This window comes from Stegodyphus dumicola, chromosome X1 (genome assembly GCF_044657685.1).
Source record: "Stegodyphus dumicola isolate Sdum_Otavi_A_Nest chromosome X1, ASM4465768v1".
In the NCBI taxonomy this organism is placed as follows: Eukaryota; Metazoa; Arthropoda; class Arachnida; order Araneae; family Eresidae; genus Stegodyphus; species Stegodyphus dumicola.
In genome coordinates, this window is record NC_140780.1 from 102,634,270 (window position 1) to 102,654,182 (window position 19,913).

Genomic DNA, 19,913 nt, shown 5'->3' on the forward strand with positions numbered 1-19,913 from the left:
AATTGTTTTGAAGTGTAATTCTAAGTTTCACTGGTGCTTGTAGAACTATAGTTTCATAAACAAATATGTAATAGATTATCTAGTTCCACCTTTAAACGACATTTCAATTTATAACGTAATTAAAAACTTAATGGCGACAAGAAAACTGCACAGTTAAATAACTAACGGAAATGATATATATATATTTAAGTAAGGTTTAGTTTTTAATTTTGCCTCAAGCACGCAAAAATGTAACACTACATACCGTACACACTGAATCATAATAGAAAGGAAGAAAAACACACAGCAGAAGGTAAAAAATTTAACATTTTTTATTAAATAAGTGATATCATCTAAGCAGCGCTATAATTTAATGGATCATTTTCCAGAGGTCTCAATTCAGTTCACAGGGGTTTTTTTTACAAGGGAGGGTAGAAATGCGTCGGTTTTGGTTGTGTATATATATATATATATATATATATATATATATATATATAGTGTGGGAGCAACTGCCACAATTATTGGAAATTGTTCTGCCTTCGGGTCTACTCATTTATAAAAACTGCTTGAATTAACCTTGTATACACGCATTTGTATTCAAATTGCTTCAGTTTTCTCAATGACAGAGGGCAAATTGTTATAAATACTGTGCGTACTGAATTAAGCAACATCTTATAATCCTAAGTGCCCAGTTTAATTCATGAAGAAGCAAAGTCCATTTTGCTTGGTCTAAGCTCGGTCCGTCGAGACCAATGTAGCTTTTAACGTGCGACATGGATGACAGTCTGAGCTTGTACAACTAGCCTAACCATTCTTCACAATGTTTATTTTCCCTCAAAGTTCTGATATTTACTTATGTCCTATGAATCCATACTAGCAGCAAGTTGATTTTTCAAGTCACTGTGATAACTACTGGCAGAACACTTAGTAACATTCATAGAATATTGTGACTGGTAATGTAAATCTAGATCAAAGATATTTATCTCTTCCGTCATTTTTAGAAAGGTGGAATACAAATTTGTTGTGCGGGGAAGGAGGATAGAGATTCTTATATTTTTAGCTAGCTTGTAGTTTCATATTTTAAGAATTACAATGAGTATGTTTTTCGTTGAGAAAACTTACTCCTCATCCTAAACGGTGTTGGAATTGTAAACCAAATAAACGAAGTTGTCTTCAGGTTTCAAAAACTGATCTTGCTTTACTCCTTCAAATTTCTATTACAATACAATATGGCACAAATCGATTTTTTTTTCAATTTCAGCTTCATTACTCATTTATTAAATATTCAAATTACTTTCATGGTTCTACGAATTTTGTGATCAAGGGGGGAAAAAACCAGCTTTATTTCCTTTCAATATATTAGAAATTAGCCACTCGACCCATGAAAAGTACAGCTCCCGTTTTTTTATCCATAACCATAAAAATAAATGGTCTGTTTGCTTCAAAGTAATGGTCATCAACATTGCCAATTCTTTCTACTAAAGTTACGGTTGCAGCACTAGCTATACTACCCTCCTCGTCCACTTTTAACACTGAACGCTGCATAACATCCGTAACAAACAACCCTTTTGCTATTCCTCCTAAATCCGCTTCGGTAGGCGAAAAAATATCTTGAATACCGAAGTTCCACAGTAAATCGGTCATCTGTGGAATTTGATCAAGACTGAAACGGGGAAGCCGAACATTCACATCTCGTTTCTTCATTGAACCTGAAATATGAAGATAAATTTCTTTATACAAGGAATTTTAAAATAGTTCAGAACGTTACATTAATATGACTCTGAAAATTTGGGCAGATTACATAAAATATTAACATATTTCAAGAGACATTAAATTTTTTCATTATAATGAAACTATTAAGGCTTGATTTAAGTATTTTCCATCACTCCTTATTTCGAAACTTTTAACCTGCCCGTTTTGAATTAAAGTTCTATTAAGTATTTTCGGAAAAATACATGCTATGTTAGAAATTGAAACTTCTCGTTATCTGTTTTAAGACGTTGACTGCCGCGAGCATTTTACGTGGTTTGTCCATGCCACTAACATTAATTTTCTACTATACGATGAGCATTATGTTGAAATACCTACAGAAAAGTTAGAATCGTGTTTATGCATTTTTCATGCGGTGGGGTCACCGGTGACTCGGGACGCTGTAGAGCATTTTTGCGATTTATTATTCTTCAAACCATGATAGTAACAGTGGTATTTAAATATTTAACAGTATCGATATTTACTATGTAATTTTGCTATTGGTTGCGTCGCCGGTGGGCCCCATGGCGCTGTAGCCAAGTCGAGTGCCGACCACAGGTGACTCCCACGGGAGTCAACGTGTTAAAAAGATGTTAGTCAAGGGCTATCGATCTCAGTCTTGTATCCAAGCCACTTACCCATAGAAAGTCCTCCACGAAGGCATCCCTCCTGTTAGGGAGATAGCCTTCGTGTGGTTTGCCATAATCAGTTGGACCAAACTAAACTTTAAATGCGAGTTAGTAGCGGCATTTAATATTCACATTGCTTTTAAAGAAGATGTTAATTATTGATTTTTATGGTTTCTTTTGACACTTTATTCTTATCTATTATTTCTACTTTACTGAAATGAGATGAACACACACACACACACATATATATATATATATGATATGCGTGTGTATGTGATTGCAAGGTGAAAGAGGTACAGATCACTCTTCATCAGGATATATCCTTCTATGAGTTAACAAAATTGCAAGGATTCCTCAGAAGTTCAGTTTTAAGTCATTTTCTCGCCTATCAGTAAAATCCAAAATTCGATTCTTACACATTCCATTTCTGGCTTTAATTCTTGGGAAATTTATACCATATCTTGTCAGTGTGGTTTGAGATATACCAGACAATGTAAATGGGCGTTAAAGTTTCGAATGAAGGAAAACGTATCTTATGTCCGAAAAGGCGAAATTAGCAAGTATTCCATAACTAATCATAATTGGGAATTTAGTCACAATTTAGACTTTGGGTCTGCAAAAATTACGCAAGAAGCTTCTTCCGCCAGTCTGATTTTCTCAAAGCTTTTTGCATTCACAAAGATTTCTCTTGTTCAGTTAATGACTTTAATTCCAATCCAGTCTTTCCTTTTAAATTCATCTTTAAAACTCTATCAAATTAATTTTATTTACTATTTCTGCGGACAGAGGACTCTACCTTCTCCTTCACTTTACTCCTTTTGTTTATAAATACTACAACCATGAAGAGGGATCGGTACCTGTTTGCCCTTGAAATGGAGAGAGTCTTGACTAAAATCTATGCCAAACACAAGGTAGTTGTTTTGTCTTATTTTATGTTTTACTTTGGCGTGTTTTTCTTCCTTTAATCCATACACTTTGAACACCATTAATTTTCCTTTCTAAATTTAGAGTAACTGCATTTTTAACATGTCTCCTTCCTTTGTGAAATTACTTTCTTATATTGCAATGTCACATAAACTATTTCGCGTAAAATTCCTTTAACAGATATCAATCATTGTTCAAAATTTTGAGTTATTTTAAGTCTTTTACACTGAAGTCGCATATTACGCTTTCATAATTATATATATATATCGAATATTTCTTAATTTGTTTTAATACTTTTTAATATACCAAGTAAACATGATTATTGAGAATTTAAATTTTCTTGTATATATATTTTTTAGTTTTATTTCATTAACTATTTTGATAGCGCTTCTTAATATTTTCCTCGCATATTGTATAAACTAATCTAAAATCGTGATTAATTACCTATAAGGAGCTTCATGGAAGTAACATTAAAATGAAAATGAAGTTCTGGGTTATCAGGCAAGACTAGAAACATCGAGACACGACTTGGAGTAAAAGGCAGTTCGAGAATACTAGCTCCTACTGAAATATCATGACCTATGGCCACATTCATCTTGCCAGACATTATTGGAACTTGAACACGACGGCGTGGCGTTAAGTAGAAGTAGCCACTTGGTTCCGTTGCCCTTGGATCAAATTCCCTGAAATATCAAAACTCGATATAAGATAAGAATGAACTATTAAAAACAGAATTCATAGCAAAAGGTCATTGAACATTTGTCGCAGCGAAAGAGTTATTGAAAAGAAATTAACTGAAAAATTGAAATTAAATATAAAAATAATAGGATGACTCTTATTTAGACTTTCATGTTGTGAAGCAGTTTATTTTAATCAGTGTTTTCTTCAAAGACCGTATTTAGTGCCCATTTAGTGAAACATATTTCAAACATCATGTAGACATTCGAATTGATTACCTTAATTTTCGTGATGTTCTCTTATGTTGCTTAAACGTTTTTACCTCCTGCAACTCTGATAACGTGAAGGAATTCTCGCTAATTATGAAGTGCATCAGGATAATATTATCGGTTTATAAAGTGGGCTGTAAATTAAGCAAAATTCAGCCTCAGACTGTCATTGGGTTTTCTGAAACATTTCCACAAAACTAACAACATAAGCGATATAAAGAAATCATTATTTTTATTTTCAAAAAATTCATTTCCAACTCGTTTACCATCTAGTAATACCTTTCGAAAGTAAATACTAATCTCATTATTAATAGTTTAAAAAATTTTATGTTAGAAGTTCAAAAGAGACTTTCTATGAAACCAGCAGTTATCCAAGTCTGAACTATACCTAATTAAAATTTTAAATTAGCGTCTCCCTTTCACAGTGAAAGAGACACTTTGCTGGGTTTAAAATTTTAAACCTTTTGCACCGATTTTACATCACCTGAAACTCATGTTGCTGTCCTCCTAACTATCCCCTGGTATTGATATAACATATGAAATAAGGATCATATACTGAAAAATATAAATTTAAATGAATACTGCTATACTGATCTGAAAGATCATCCTAAAAAGATTGTAAACAATAAACATTTGATTGTGATGCTGAAGTCTGACCATGAGTTTGACGTGTTTTATTTAAAACCACCGCTACCAGCCTTAAAATATCAAAAACTGAGAGACTTTCGCGTATAAACTGGTAGGTTTCGTGCTGCGCAACGATGCGATTCCAATAAAACTCTAAATAAGTAATATCTTCTATAAATAAAAATTAATATGTAAAGTTATGCTGAAAACCATTAGGATTGGGGAAGGATTTACGTGTTCTAAGTTTTACTGAGATTGCAATGTTGTTGCTGTAGCTTTTCTTAAAATGATAATCATAATTTTCATCTTCGACACTTATGAGACTAACAGTTTTTTCCAGAGCTGCGTTTGAAAAAGATGATCTAAATTCTGTCTTTATTTTGCACAGTATGCAAGTCAGCAAGTTATTCAAGCATTACTGCAAGGAATAGTCAAGAGTGATAAGTGCAGTGTAGAAAGGCTTTGAATATTTTTCCTTAAGGTAGCCATTTCGAACTTTTGAAATCAAAACCCAGTGCTTCGCAAGACATTTCTCTTGAAGAATTTCATAAGAGAGATATTCAACTCAGTTTGAGCTTTAAGTTTAACATTGGCACTGTCCCTAACTTCATTTTCATCTTTATACCTCCATCGCTGAACACTGGTAGTTTGGTCTGAGGTTCGAATCCCGCGAACGGGCTGGCTGCATGGGCGTTTTGGTGGTTTTCCCCATGTGTAACGTGTATGCGAGCCAGTTTCCCTTAGAAAGTCCTCCACGAAGGCATCCCTCCCTTAAGGCAGATGGCCCTCGAGTACTTTGCCGTAATCTAATAAAACCAAACCAAACCTCTTTATACCTCTTTATTCTCTTTTTCCGTGTTTACCCTGACTCTAATTTCGCAACCCTTGGCCGTATTGTGTTAAATGACTCAAAGGTTCATGTTTTCGTGTTTTTAATTTTTTTTAATTAGTTCTGCATAAAACACGAAATATAATATTTTACACGTTCCTCCGGTCCTTATATTTAGAAAATTTTTCCAATCGTTATGAAAAATAAAACGAAAAGTTTGATTCCATTATTACAAAAATTGACTGCAATATTTAATTTCAAAATTTGCGATATTTGACATTATTTCGATTGAAAGGTCGGTTAATAAGTATTTTAGAATAATTCGAGGTTGATTTTTTTCCCATAAATGTCATTCACGTACATTATTTTGCAAATTTCTAGTGTCTTTTATTGTTACATGGTACGCCAAAAGAATTTTCTTGCCAGTCATTTATAAGTTTTCAATGTCTAAATACACATTATTAAGACTTTCATGAAGTTTTAATAATTTAAAATCTGGTAATCGTACTAAAATTTATTAAACTACAAGTTTTTTTTCATTAATGCAAATAAGATTACTAGTTGGCTACGTATCAATACTGAGTCTGCCAGTATTTCCTACAACACGAAATCTATAAAGTTCTGTGAATCTGATCTTCATTTTGAAAAAAAAAAAAAAGTTATTGATAAATATTTTTCATAATCTGTATGGATATTCTCGTCACCTAATCTCTTAACATTAGAAACCTTTTTCTAAATAATATTTGATTTTTAGTTATGTACAGATGCAAAAATTTCCCTCTTCAGTTTGTGTACGACCCCTGAATATGATTTCCGGTTTCTACATCAAATATCTTCTAGTGGTGTGGTGTATTTAATTATGGCAAAGCACGCTAGGGCTATCTGTCTAAGGGGAGGGATGCCTTCATGAAGGACTTTCTAAGGGAAACTGTCTAGTATACACGTTACACATGGGGAAAACCACGAAAACGCCCATGCAGCCAGGCCGTTCGAACCTCGGAGCAAACTACCATAGTTCAGCGACTTTACCGCTTGGCCGCTGGTGGGCCCAAATATCTTCTAGTAATAATAGTCAAACATTTTCTGTTTTGTTTTTAAGCAACGTCTGTAACTGCGAAATAAATGCTAAGAATTAAAAACCGGGAGATGTGATGAAAAACAGAGAGAGTTGGCAGCTATATTAAACCCTGTTTGTCTATGTATAGCTAATAAAAATATAATTATGAAATACATATCTAAATAATAACATTTCTTGTAATGCAAAATGATAGTTAGCAGCAAACTGCTTCTCTTAACCATATGATTAATCATTCTGTTTCTTAATGTTTCTTTCATCTTACCATTTCCAGCGACTTCTAAAATAGGCAGCATTAACCATCATCATTTTTGTAGCATGACTGGGATTCTTGTCAAGAACTGCTGAAATTTTGCCTCTAGTGTGCTGTTGAACCCAAGAGTTGATTTCAATCAAAGCATTTCGAAAGTCTACCTCTGTGAGTTGAGTAGAGTAAAAGTGCTTTAAGGCATGTTCGTAGGAGCTAGAAACAGAAAATCCCCGTTGTATGAACAGACCGTTTGCTGTCTCCAGTGCATCTGGTAATATTATATCTTTGTTTATCTGGCCAAAAGCTTCATGAACCTAAAAAAAGAAGAATGCTGGTTTTAGATTCTAGATAGTTTAGAAATTTATATTTCAAACAGTTATATCTTGTATATTGGTTCTACAAAATAAGAATTGTAAAGTTGCTGTTACACGGCTAGTCATTAAAATTGCAACGCCAGGAAGGAATGATCTGGCGAATTTCAAAATCACATGAAAGGAAGAAGTTGGGATATGCATACGATTAGTATTTCAGCGCATTTAGACGATGCAGGAGTGAGAAACGACATCTGAAGCACTGCATGAGAGAAAAGATGTGTGGTGGATTTCTCATTCGGAAAAGTGCTTTGTAAGGTTGGAGTTTGCTCGAAATATCGTGTTATACCTCGAGTAAGAAGATTAAATGCTTATCAGAAAGTTTCGAAATTCAATACAGACAGGATCGTTGCATATCGGAAGTTTAGATTATCGTTTCCGTGATATCGCCGGTCGCACTGGTCAACATCCAACCACTGCCATGCAAAATATGGAATCAATGGAATGCTGAGGGTAATACTGAACGGCATGCAGAATCTCAACGCCCTCCCATGACTAACGCCAGAGAGGAAAGACATATTTTGAGGTCAGCGATATATATGGTCACTTTACTTAACCTGTTCCGCCAAACTGAGTTAATGGCACTACAGGGTTAGGAAGTTATCCTATTCATTGCTAGCAATCTGACGGTTAGGCCGCCTTTCTACATTTTACTTTAACCTGTAGTTTCTTGGATATAATTATTTTCATTCACTTGCTTCTTTATCTCTAAGATGCCCTTGTTGCAGTAATAGTCCGTGAACAGTCTATTCACAGGATATGTGATGTAGTCGGAAGGAAAGAACTGCTGTCGAAGGTGCTCTGTCAGAGGGCAGGAGAGCAGGTAATGAAGTGCGTCCGCGTCTTCCCCGCGAAAACCGCAAGAACAGTTGACGTCCCGTCTGAGGAAACGTCTGTAATACGCTGGGAATTTCCCGTGGTTGGTACAGGCTTGGAGGAAGAGTCGGTTGCATTTCAGCCTCTTGAGAGAAGGTATTGGGAAGATGTTGTAAGTAAATCTTCCTGTCTCTTCTTCCTGCCATCGTGATGACCATGTCTCTTGAAATGCTGTCTTGAGGAGCCTTTTTGCAACTTCTGCGGAAAGCGGAACTTCCTTGTCAATGATGAGGTCAATGATGATGTCAATGATGATGTCAATTCCTTGTCAATGAACTTCCTTGAGGTCAGCGATGCAAAACCGTACGCCCACATCAAGGATCATTAGTCAGGAAATGGGAATGTTTGAGCACGCCCAGTATCAGCTCGTATAGTGCGTCGAGATTTGTAGCAGCGTGGACTATCAGCAGGGTGACCACTGATTCGGCTTTCCTTGACAATGCAGTATAGAGGGAGACGGCGACAATGGTACGCCAAACGACAAAGCTGGGTACAGGAGTGGCACAGTGTCGCCTTTTCAAACGAGTCGCTGTTCTACGTGCAGTATTCTAATGGTTGTATACGTGTCTGGAGTGTCCGAGAAGACTGCACATCGCCTGCCTACATTCGATGTAGGTATAGGGACTTTGCACCTGGTGTGACGGTTTGGACAGACAAATTAGGTACATGACACGTACATCTCTAGTTCGGATCGATAATTTGAACGTAGACGGATACATTTCTGACATCTTAGTCCAGTAGTTGTGCCCTATGTTCGAGGCGCCCAAAAGCCAGGTTCCAACAAAATAATGTAAGACCACATGTTGCACGTCGTGTTCTGACCTTCCGCGATAAACAGAGTATTCGATTGCTGCCCTGGCCTGCACGGTCTACAGATCTGTCCCCCACACATCTGGTCATGGGTTGCTGAGAAACGCCCGCCACCCCTCTCTAGCTAATACGGTTGATGAAATGTGGCATAGACATGAAGCAGCACGGAATGAGTTGTCCATTTGTGTCATTCAAGCCTAGTTTGACTCCATGCTTAATGGGGTAAGGGCCGTTTCAGCTGCCAGAGGTGGCAGCTGTTTCTACTAATTTCGCACCCCCTACAAAATGCTTTCTTTCTTACCTATAAACCTCCAAAATGCTTACAAATTTAATTTGGTCTTCATGCTATACTGTTTACATGCAATAAATATCTTTTTTGTATTTGCTTTCCTTCGTGGTGTTGCAATTGTAATGGCCAGCAGTGTATTTTGCATTAACCAGTCATTTATAATTTTAGCCTTTGCTATAATTTCTCCTTTCTGTTTAATCACCAGAAATGTAAATGAGTTAGTGTGTATCTAAGCTGAGGCTTTTTGGATTTTAAGAGAGAGCGTGTTTCTGCATCTCGAGGTTATCATTACGTTACTTGGTTATCATTACCATCATATAAACTGTTACGTCAGGGAGAAATTCTGAGCCTACTTGACTGGAATGACAATGACAAAAAAGACATTTTACCGTTTACCGCTCCCTCAAGGCAAGTTGGAAATGGCATCAAAAATTGCAAATTTAAAAATTAAATATCCTATTCAGTTTTTGTCATACAGGTCAAACCTTTTATGATTTTATTTTTTTATAATGAGTATACTACTTTCTAATTGTCTAGATAAACGCAAAATTTATATTAAAATCAATTTTCTATATCCGCAGTTTGAAAATATTCACTTCTCTCGCATCCTCAACAAATGTAAAGTTTTCTTCCCAGTCATAGACACCAAACCAATAGTTGCATTTAAATATCAAAAAACGTTAAGCAGCTTACTTACTAACCACCATGAAATAGAAGAGTCGACTAAATGACATTGCAGATTTTCAGTCCTTACTTAGATGCTCATCACCAGCACATAATTACAGCTAATTTGGATAATCCAAGGTACAACAGATTTACTAACCTATATGCCAGGATTGGCCAAACTTCATGTCAGTAAGAGCCGCACGTTTGAAATCAGGAATGTTCGAGAGCCGCATCTAGATTTTCTAAAAGCCACAAGTTCATATTTACATCAATATAGAAGTAGTGGGGGAGGTTTTAAATAGAAAGAAATCCCTGATAACTTTGTAAAAAGAGTCTAAACTAATTAATTAATTCCTTTTGGACACTGAATAGTTTTAGTTTACCATATTTCATACATATATTTTATATGCACGAGCCGCACAAATGGCCTGCGAGAGCCATATCAAGCTCGCGAGCTGCTCTTTGGCCACCCTGCTATATGCTCTTCCCAAATTCCATAAATCACCATTAAAATCAGATAACTACAAGAAAAATCTAGACTATTATTTTGCACTTCAGCTTTAAAAGAATTGTAAAATTATCTTCAACGCCTGTAACACTGATCATAAATATTGCTGGATCATCCAAAATCACACTTCTGTCATTAGTACCATTCAGTCTATCGACATACAAATCATTAACTGCTATGACTTGAGAACTTATGTAACTCGCTTCCATTAGAATAAATCTATACTAACCTAATAGATCAGCATAAACTCTTCTTTGCTTTGCTCACAATTATGAACATTAATAAATGGAAAGCCTGCCTAAAATGCACCACTTTCATAACAGTATCAAATTTCAAAATCAACTTTTTAAGCAAGTCAGGGGTATCCCAACGGGCGCACATTCTAGTACTTCCGTCTGATATACATTTTTATTTATCAAAGAACTTACCTTCCAAAAAAATTTACAGCAAGATGATTTAAATTACTACGCACACACTTACAGATATATAGATGATCTTGTTACATTTAATAATTTTAATAAGAGTGGAAACTCAGAGATTTATCCAGAATGCCTTACTCTTAATAAAATCAATCATTCACAAAATATCATCGACTATCTTGATCTTCAAATACTTAACTAAAAAAAAAAATTACTGTTTGACAAAACACGAGACTTCAATTTCAATACTAAAAAATTAGTAAAAAGGACTTCCAACATATCCAAGAAAGTTGTTAGTAATACTATCTTAAATCAAATACAACGATTTAAAAATATTTGTGCAGATACAATAGATCTACAACGCGAAATTCTGCTACTTATTAAAATTCTTAAAAATAGTGTAGTACCTGATCATTTTGTTAATCATTGTCTTAAAAGAGCAGGCGTTAAATACTCCTAAATAAATAAATAATAATAAATCATTTAGCTGATAGGGATATGAAAATTTGTTCCTAAACCTGAAAAGTTGGATAACTATCAGCTAGAGGATTTGTAAATAGTGTAATTACTGAAGTGTAATTACCGTATATAATGTAAAACTTTATTGTTTCTGGCGTTTTCTTTATTGCTTTTACTAAAAAATGAGCCTATTTCAATATTCTAAGACTGCTTAATAACTCGTAAGCAGTGAAGATTACTTCTCTTCTTTTTTCCTCTTTCCGCTACGACAATTAGCCAGAAATTAATTATCATCCTTTAACTAGTCAGTATAAAATCAAAATTTTAACAGACGCCTTTTGCACTTGCAAAAGAGCTCCACAACCACTTCCCTCCCTCATTCCAAAAATAGCTTCTCAAAGTCCCTGACTGTAATAATTCAAGGGTCTCTCTCTGCTTCTCTCTTCATCTTGGTTCGCATACCAAATTCCTTCTGAGTAAGAAGACAAACACGAACACATCTCCGTCCTCACACTGGCAAGAACGTAAGTTAATTAATTCATCTTCTGGCCTTTTCTGTATATTATGCACATTTCAATTTGTAAATGTTCATATACTTTATTTTCTGTAAATATCTTTCATTTTTCAACTTCTATATTTTTCATTAATTTTGCAAAGATTGAATTGTTTATTATATTTACAAAGATTACTTTAAGTTATATTTTGTACTTTGAGCACAATTTTTCAAAGATTACGCTCTATTTATTATGTTTTTAAAGATTACTTTGAATTAACATGCATGAAAGCGAGGGTGTCGGGGAAGACTTTATTCAAGTGAGAAAGGAGAAAGAAATTTTACAACTACTAAGCAATTTAGAACAACATTTGTACCACTACTCAATTTGGCAATAATCTTACTATATAAAAAATTCATAAGCTAAATGTAACTGCATTTTCATAATGATTTCTATAAATTCCTCCACTTTAATTCATCCCATTTTAAATCTAACTAATTGGTTAAAACTCATCTTACCAGTTTGACATCATAATTCTTACTTGAGTAAAAGACGAAACATTTATTAATTGTTGATTGATGGGGAGTTGGTTTGCTCCCCTTGAAAAGTCAACCAATTTCCGATCAATGATGATAATTACTTGATTTATTGATTAATTTTTCGTTTTGAAAAGTTTCCATTTCAACTTTTTAAAAAGTTACCATTTCAATTTTTTTATGATTCAAATTGACGTTCCTTTCAAAAATTTTTCAAAATTCAATTTTCAATGCTTCAAGTTACTTCATTCTACTTCATTTCTATTAACCTTATCTAAGGAGATAATATACTCAATAATCCATTAGTAAATGTATATATATATATATATATATATCAGTGTGTGTGTGTAATAATGTAAATGAAACATTGATATCGTAAATACGTAGAATTTTGATTCATAATGAAGAGCAAATTGGCAGCCAAGGCAGTTTAAATATTCATTTTTATTTCGATAAACATTTTGCAGCCACAAACTGGCACGTTACTCTCGATTTTTCAAGAACATTTAATTTTTGGAAAGCTTTTGGGTGAAAAGAGAACCAGCAGTTTATCTAGGCCGAAGAACAGAAAGCAAGTAAGTTATGTTAAGGATGAAATCTTAATTCAGAATTAGTTTCTGTTCTCAATGAATTTGATTGGATAATTAATACTGCTGTAAAATTATTGTTGTGTGTCTGAGTTTTAGTTCCATTTATATCCCCAGTATTATGTTAGTCATATGACATGAATTAGTCTCGAAATGGCGCAGTGTAGAAAAAGGTATTAATCTGTTTAGAATACAGAGATGAAATAAACCAGGGTTTCTTAAACTGTGGGTCGCGACCCTAAGGGGTCGCGGGACCTGCAGCAGGAGGTCGCCAAAAATTTTAGCAGTTTTGATATTTCTTTAACTTATTATAATAATTTTACAATTACGAAATATTTTTACACAATGTATCTGAAAATATATAAGGATAAGACACTACAGACATAGAAAAAAAAACAAAAACGTTTCGACGCATTCTTTTTATAATATAAACGTTCATTTTCCTTGCTTTGCCCATGACGCTGTCATTTCGTCTGTTAATTATTTAAAATTTTAACATTATTCTATGTCTTAAAATTAGAAATTAAAGTTAATGACCTAAAACTGCAACAGTATATTACAGTACAAGTGAAAAAAAAATTGACAGTTTCACTCACGCTTGTTTTGGATTTGCGCAATACTCATGGGGTCCCACAAATTTTTAAAAAATATTATGGGGTCCTGGGGGTCGCAAAAAACTCTCAGTGATAAAAAGGGGTCGCGACTGAAAAACGTTTAAGAAACACTGAAATAAACAAATTAAAGTTAAGCATTTAGGAGCTATTCTAAGTCTGCTTACATGTTTGGTACTGCCGATTGCAATAAAAAAGTAGATGCACAGTGTTATGGCGAACCCATATAAAAAAATTTCAAATTTCTACGCCTCGTAATCTTTTTTGAGCTATGCGAAATACATACATACGTAAATACAGACGTCCGTAAAAAATCAATTTTAAACCCATTTTTGAAAAACGAGTTCTTTTTTCTGTGCATATGTATAGACATCACGCAAAGAAACAAATCATCTAAATGTATTCGGGAACGGTCAAATGAATATTTCCGTTGAAATATGATACTTGAAATGTTTTGTGATTACAATACTTTCTTTTCTTCGTGCAAGGAAGTAAAACGTTATATCTGTTATCTGAAGTATCTTAATATCTTAAATTATATTAACTTATTTGAAAAAGAGTGTGAAAGTGAACTGCATATCATGAAAAATAGTAAGAAAGAAAACATAAATTCAATTATTGTTATTGTATATAAGAAGGAAAAGATTTCAAATTTAACAGTTTGAGACACCGTTAGTTCATTAAATCAATGAGAGATCATATTTACTGTATAAATGAGAACATCATCATGCTGAAGCATCGTTAACTACATGGATGAACTACGTCAAAGTGAAATGAAAATGGATTGGATTGTATCATTTGGTAGTGTAAAATCACATTAGGGCCACATTAGTATTATAAAGAAACGATCTACCTTTGTGGATGATGTTTTAAGAGAAATTTGCATTTATCTACATTACATGAGGAAGATCCTATGCACTGGTCGCATCAGGATGAAAAACATCGAAAAGAAGTATTTTTTTTCTCTTCTTCCCGAACTATGGGTAACAGAGAAGTTAATTTATTAGTTTATGCAGCTTTGTGAAGCGAATATTAACCAACGGAGCAATTTTTATAAATTATTGTTATTTTATTACCCTGGTGTTCGGAAGTATCTTTACATAAAAATATTGATATTTTAAAAACTCTTGAATAAAATTCAATTAATTTATTTATGATGTTACGTATCATCATGACACATAAACTCAAGCTGAAAAACTGAATATGACTGCACGCAACCCTAAACACCCTTAAAAAATAAATAAAATTTAAAAATTTGACAACAAAATTTTAGATGAGTTTGAATATCTTAAGAGAAAATAAAAGCCTGATGTTAATAGGATTACTGCAATCCGCTACTTGCGGGAAATGTAGACAGGTGTTCACAGTCAATTAAAATAGTAAATGCAAAGTAACACACGCCTAAATAAGCTTTATCTCAAACCCTAAATATTCAAGAAGAAAATACAGCTGGCGAAGCTAAAGCCGACAAATTAGTTCAACATCACGGAGACATAATAGAGTAACTAACTGGTTCTCTGCTGCCAAAGGTTCTGTCTTAAACTCAAAAATTCTCTATTATATGCATTAACTAATTTGCATTATGGTGAAAGTTGACGAAAGTAAATAGTTAAACCAAATAATACTATAACTGGGTTCATTAACATGAAACGTTAACATTATTTCTTAAAACATTTTACTTATCTTGGCTGTGAAATCTCCCTTTTTCACTATGGAGATTTTTTCGATCTACCGTTTTTGTAAAAAGGAAGCGAAGAGAATTAACTATGTTTTTTTTTCTTTCCTTCTTTATCCCCCCCCCTTTTTTTAAAGAGTTGAGATTTAGGATTTAGGATAATGCCATGAAAAAGAAAAATATCTTAAAATAGATGGTATACGCCTTAGTAAGCCAACTAGATGAATTTATATTCAAGGATGAGTTTACAGTTAGGCAGCTATATTTTAAAATAACTGTCCGACCTCTTTTCTGTATTTTTGTACATTTTTCATTTGTATTATCAACATTTTTTAGTTTTAATTTTGTATTTACAAATTATCACGGACAGAAATATTTTATATTTAGGCATCTTATTTTACAAAAAGCGAAGTATCTTGTACTTACTTCGACTTTACATTATAGAAAATAGTAAATACTGCTAGAAAAGCTATCTTCAATTTGGGCTTTACTTCTGCAGTATATTTGCAATAAACGCTTTTCTAATTCAAACTTTTTAGCAGTGATAGACGAGGGGAATATTTTAGGATATAACCAATTACCTAATTTCATGAAGCTATCTATAAAAAATAAAAATTTAAATTTTAAAAAAGTAATAATAAACTTTTTTTCCTCCTATCAGGAACCTTAAGCATTTCCTAGCAGATTTACAACCAGTAATGTATTCTGAAATTTTCAAAAAGTAAAAAATGCTCCAATAAAGTACACTTGAGGTGAAAGATTTGGGGTATAGTCTAGGTATTATATAAGATTTGGTGTATAGTCTAGGTATTGTATAAGAAGCCGCATATCTGCCAAATTTAAATAACAACAACAAAACAAAAACAAAAAATAGCGATTGCTTGTAGTAATACTTTTGTGATTGTGAAACAGCAGTATACACGTAAGCATTTACAGCAATGTATAATATGGACAATATAAACATCAGTAAAACTTGAAAGTAATGTGCTTTAAATGTCCTCCTTCTGCTTGGATGCACTGTTCGAGGCGATGCGGCAATTTTTCTTTGTTGTGTCTCAATATGTTCTGTAGAATAATCTCGAAGTACAACCGTACCTGTAGCACACTTCTATTAACCAAATTATATCCTCCGTCTTGGCTGCGATTCTTCCGATCTTCAATGTTCCGCCGCAGTACCTTCAGACGTCCATGACAAAACCTGATTAATGAAGGCTTCGTCTGCTACAATTCGCAACTGCAAGAGCTGACGGTCTGTGGCATAAAAATTGCTTAATCTAAACATAAACTAAATACTAATAGCAAAATAACTCTATACTAAATGCTAATTGGCCATTTTGCATGGCCTGCGCAACGCTGATGACGTAACTCTTGGGAACCGAAACTTTTCTAACCTAAACCAACACCTTTCTCTTAACAGACTGCCATATTGGATAAATGCTCAGTTTCGAACTACTATACAAATAGATATGTTTAGACATATAATAGTTGTTTATTGCTTCAACTTCAATGCTATGCTGAAAAAAGTTATGCCAAATTACTTTCACTTGTTATACACAGGGTAGGAACAGGGCAGGAACCTGACAAAGTCACTTCGTCACCTAATCTGATAAATGCGAAATTAGCTTTGCAGCTCTGTTGCCGCTTCGACGCTATGCATTGCGCATTTTGCTGTGCATTGTCGTGCTGCTAACTACGCCGTTATTTAAAATGTGATACTCTATATAAAATTGTGGTGTGCCTATTGTGTTCATGATCATATGTAAAGAAAAATATGTTGTATATAATTAGTTTGTGTCCAGCAATAGCGATTATGCTCAATTCGACTACGTCTGTCGAAAAGTCTCTCTTTCCAGTGTCATCTTTCTAATTATGCAGTAAGGTAATTAATTATGTACCAAGTTAATGCAAAGAACCATCCGTTTTGGTCACATATGTAATAACACTGCTCCATTATTGTGATAAAACTGCGTTATTATTAAAATAAGATGACTTGGTGAGAGTTGCAACGGATTGGCTTCGGAGAGGACTGCATCATAACTTGAAGACTTTGCTGCGTAGTTAACAAGATGACACTCGAAGAATACACACAATCATAAATTCCACACATAATTTTATTTTTGGATACACATTATCACTGTGGGTGCGCTATACACCTCTCGGTTTTCTACAGCTCGTATTTTAAACAATGGACGAATTTAGAAAAGTAAACTTTGCTTAGCTAGCGACACAGCGAAAAGTAGCAGATGAGACGAGCGAAGAGAAGAAGGAGTTGCGACGTAATTAAGGTTTTATACGAATTCCATTTCAGATCACATGACAGTTTAATGTACAGGTGTTGAGTTCAAACTTCATAAATAACTGCGCAGTACAAATTAGATGATGGATCTTCTTCGTTTAGTTAGAAAATTTATTGCTCTGCTATTTTTAGAATGAAGACAGAAGTTAAAGGGCTATTAATTTATTATTTGAAAGATTTTGAAGGCTAGATATTTTATATTTTATATATATATATATATATATGTATGATTATATGGAGAGAATTATGTACAAATTTAAATATTTTTTTATTCGAGAAAAAATATTTAAATTTTTTTATTCATACATTAAAATTGTCAAGTCTCTACGCTCAGAAAGTTAACTTGCTCTGTATAAATTACGCATTCTCGAAACTATTTCCATAGAATCAATTAATGTTTCACAAAACATGCAGAATTCGATTTCACTCCATGGTAAAACGTTACAGTGGTCTTCTCAAAGATTACTGCTATAGGCACATTAAAATTTCAATTAATGCATTGAGTGCATGTTGTAGTTAACCTGTAATGCCGCGCTTACTGCATATCTTATCTTTCGTAATAGAATTCATATTTATGAAATATTAATCTTAATAGAAAGCAAGTACCTCAATGATTCTGTAGTTAAGACGGTCACCACAAGACAAATTATGCTGAACTGCCTGCACAAGATTAACTTTATTCAACTGCAAAACTAAATAAGCATCGTTTCTTCGGAAGCAGTAAAATTTTTTTACACATTTTTAATTAACACAAATCTGACTAAAGCACTTACTCGCCGGTTTGCTCAATTAGGAATCAAATTGAGGAAACAGAAAAGCTCAAGTGACGGACTAAGAGGATACTGTGAGCATCCTGAATGAAACTAGTCCAAATGCAGCAGAACAAAAATTCTACCCACTACCACAAGAAATAAAACGACACCTACCACCTGAAAGTAATAAATTCGGTTTGTTTCTAGGGGAAAAAAAAAAAAAAAAACTATCCTTTTCACCTCTCCTATCTAAACTTCCGCATCTTTCAACCAGTATATTCTAGTCCCATCGTAGTTTACATAATTTAAATAACAAGGCTGCAATAATAACTCTTAAAACTACCTCACTGCATATAATTAGTTCAGTAGCAGTATTAATTAAAGCTTAATAAATATGCAAATTTAATGGCTTTGCTGTCTTTTATAGACTACATAAATACTCTATTGCAATTTAGATTGATGAGATTCAACATTATTATTTAAAATAAACTTGGGAAGGTAAAATGTACATATGATTTTTTAAGAGATTAAATTGAAATGCTTCGATACCGAACGAATTTATGAATTTTATAAATAAACGATGTGATGCAGGGGAGGATATTTAATTTTAAATTTCCTGACGTTGTTTTACTAATTCTTAAACGTAAATCAATCTTAGCTAAAAGAATATTCATTTGTGGTTAAGGTGAATAAATAACGTGAATAAATAACGGATATTTATTACTCGTAGGTCAAAAGCAAAATAAGTCAAATCTCTCCCTGATTCTCTCTCTTTATATATATATATTATTACATAGAGAGAATTGTATACAAATTTAAATATTTTTCCAATTTTATCGAAGTTTATATCAACTTCGAGAAAAATTATTTAAATTTTTTATTCAGACATAAAAATTGTCACGATTACTGATACATAAAAAGCTAATATATATTTGTATTAAATTTTGGAAATTAAATTTTTTAAAAATTTTTAACGCTTTTAGGATATATTAATAAGCGTTGATTAAATCGTATATCTTGATGAAAACATTCACAATTCGTAAAAAACTTTTGGAATTCTTTAAACATACATTTAATGGGGGAGAAAATGTAAAATAATCTCACCATTGTTATATTCATATGACATAACTTCAGTGTCTTGCATATCTGTTGAGCAGTTTTTCCTTTAGCCCCTAGATGAGTTAACATTAAAACGCTGTACACGCTGAAAGGAGAATACAAGATATTCCCCTTCTGTTCATTATCATGATCCAAAATATTGAAACCGGAAATAGAAAAGTCCAGTATTGAATTTCGCAGTTGCTCATAAGCCGAGAAAACTGGTTGGTTTGAAGTTATAAATGGAAACATGACAATGAAGTTACAGCAGTAAAAAAAAGCTGTTGCCTTGCTTAAAACCTTCATTAGTAATGAAGTTTTCAGAAACTGCTACTTAACTACAAAGTGCTTTGATCCATTGTCAACAGGTGTTAATTTAAAACCGCGTGCCAAAGCCACTTTAAGGTATAGCAACTCCAGATCTATGAGGCGAATTTCAGGTCATCAGAGGTAGAGG

At 33.5% G+C, this 19,913-nt stretch overlaps 1 protein-coding gene across 1 annotated transcript; it reads right to left on the reverse strand.

Annotated features, from left to right (window-relative positions):
- Positions 1-293: 293 nt before the first annotated feature.
- On the reverse strand, positions 294-19,891 carry LOC118191394 (iris-like). Its single transcript, XM_035362197.2, has 4 exons — positions 19,463-19,891; positions 7,025-7,323; positions 3,726-3,964; positions 294-1,688 (listed from the first exon to the last, which is right to left on the reverse strand). The coding sequence occupies exons 1-4, from the start codon at positions 19,760-19,762 to the stop codon at positions 1,339-1,341; spliced, it is 1,188 nt and encodes a 395-aa protein (XP_035218088.1). The 5' UTR covers positions 19,763-19,891; the 3' UTR covers positions 294-1,338.
- Positions 19,892-19,913: the final 22 nt, after the last annotated feature.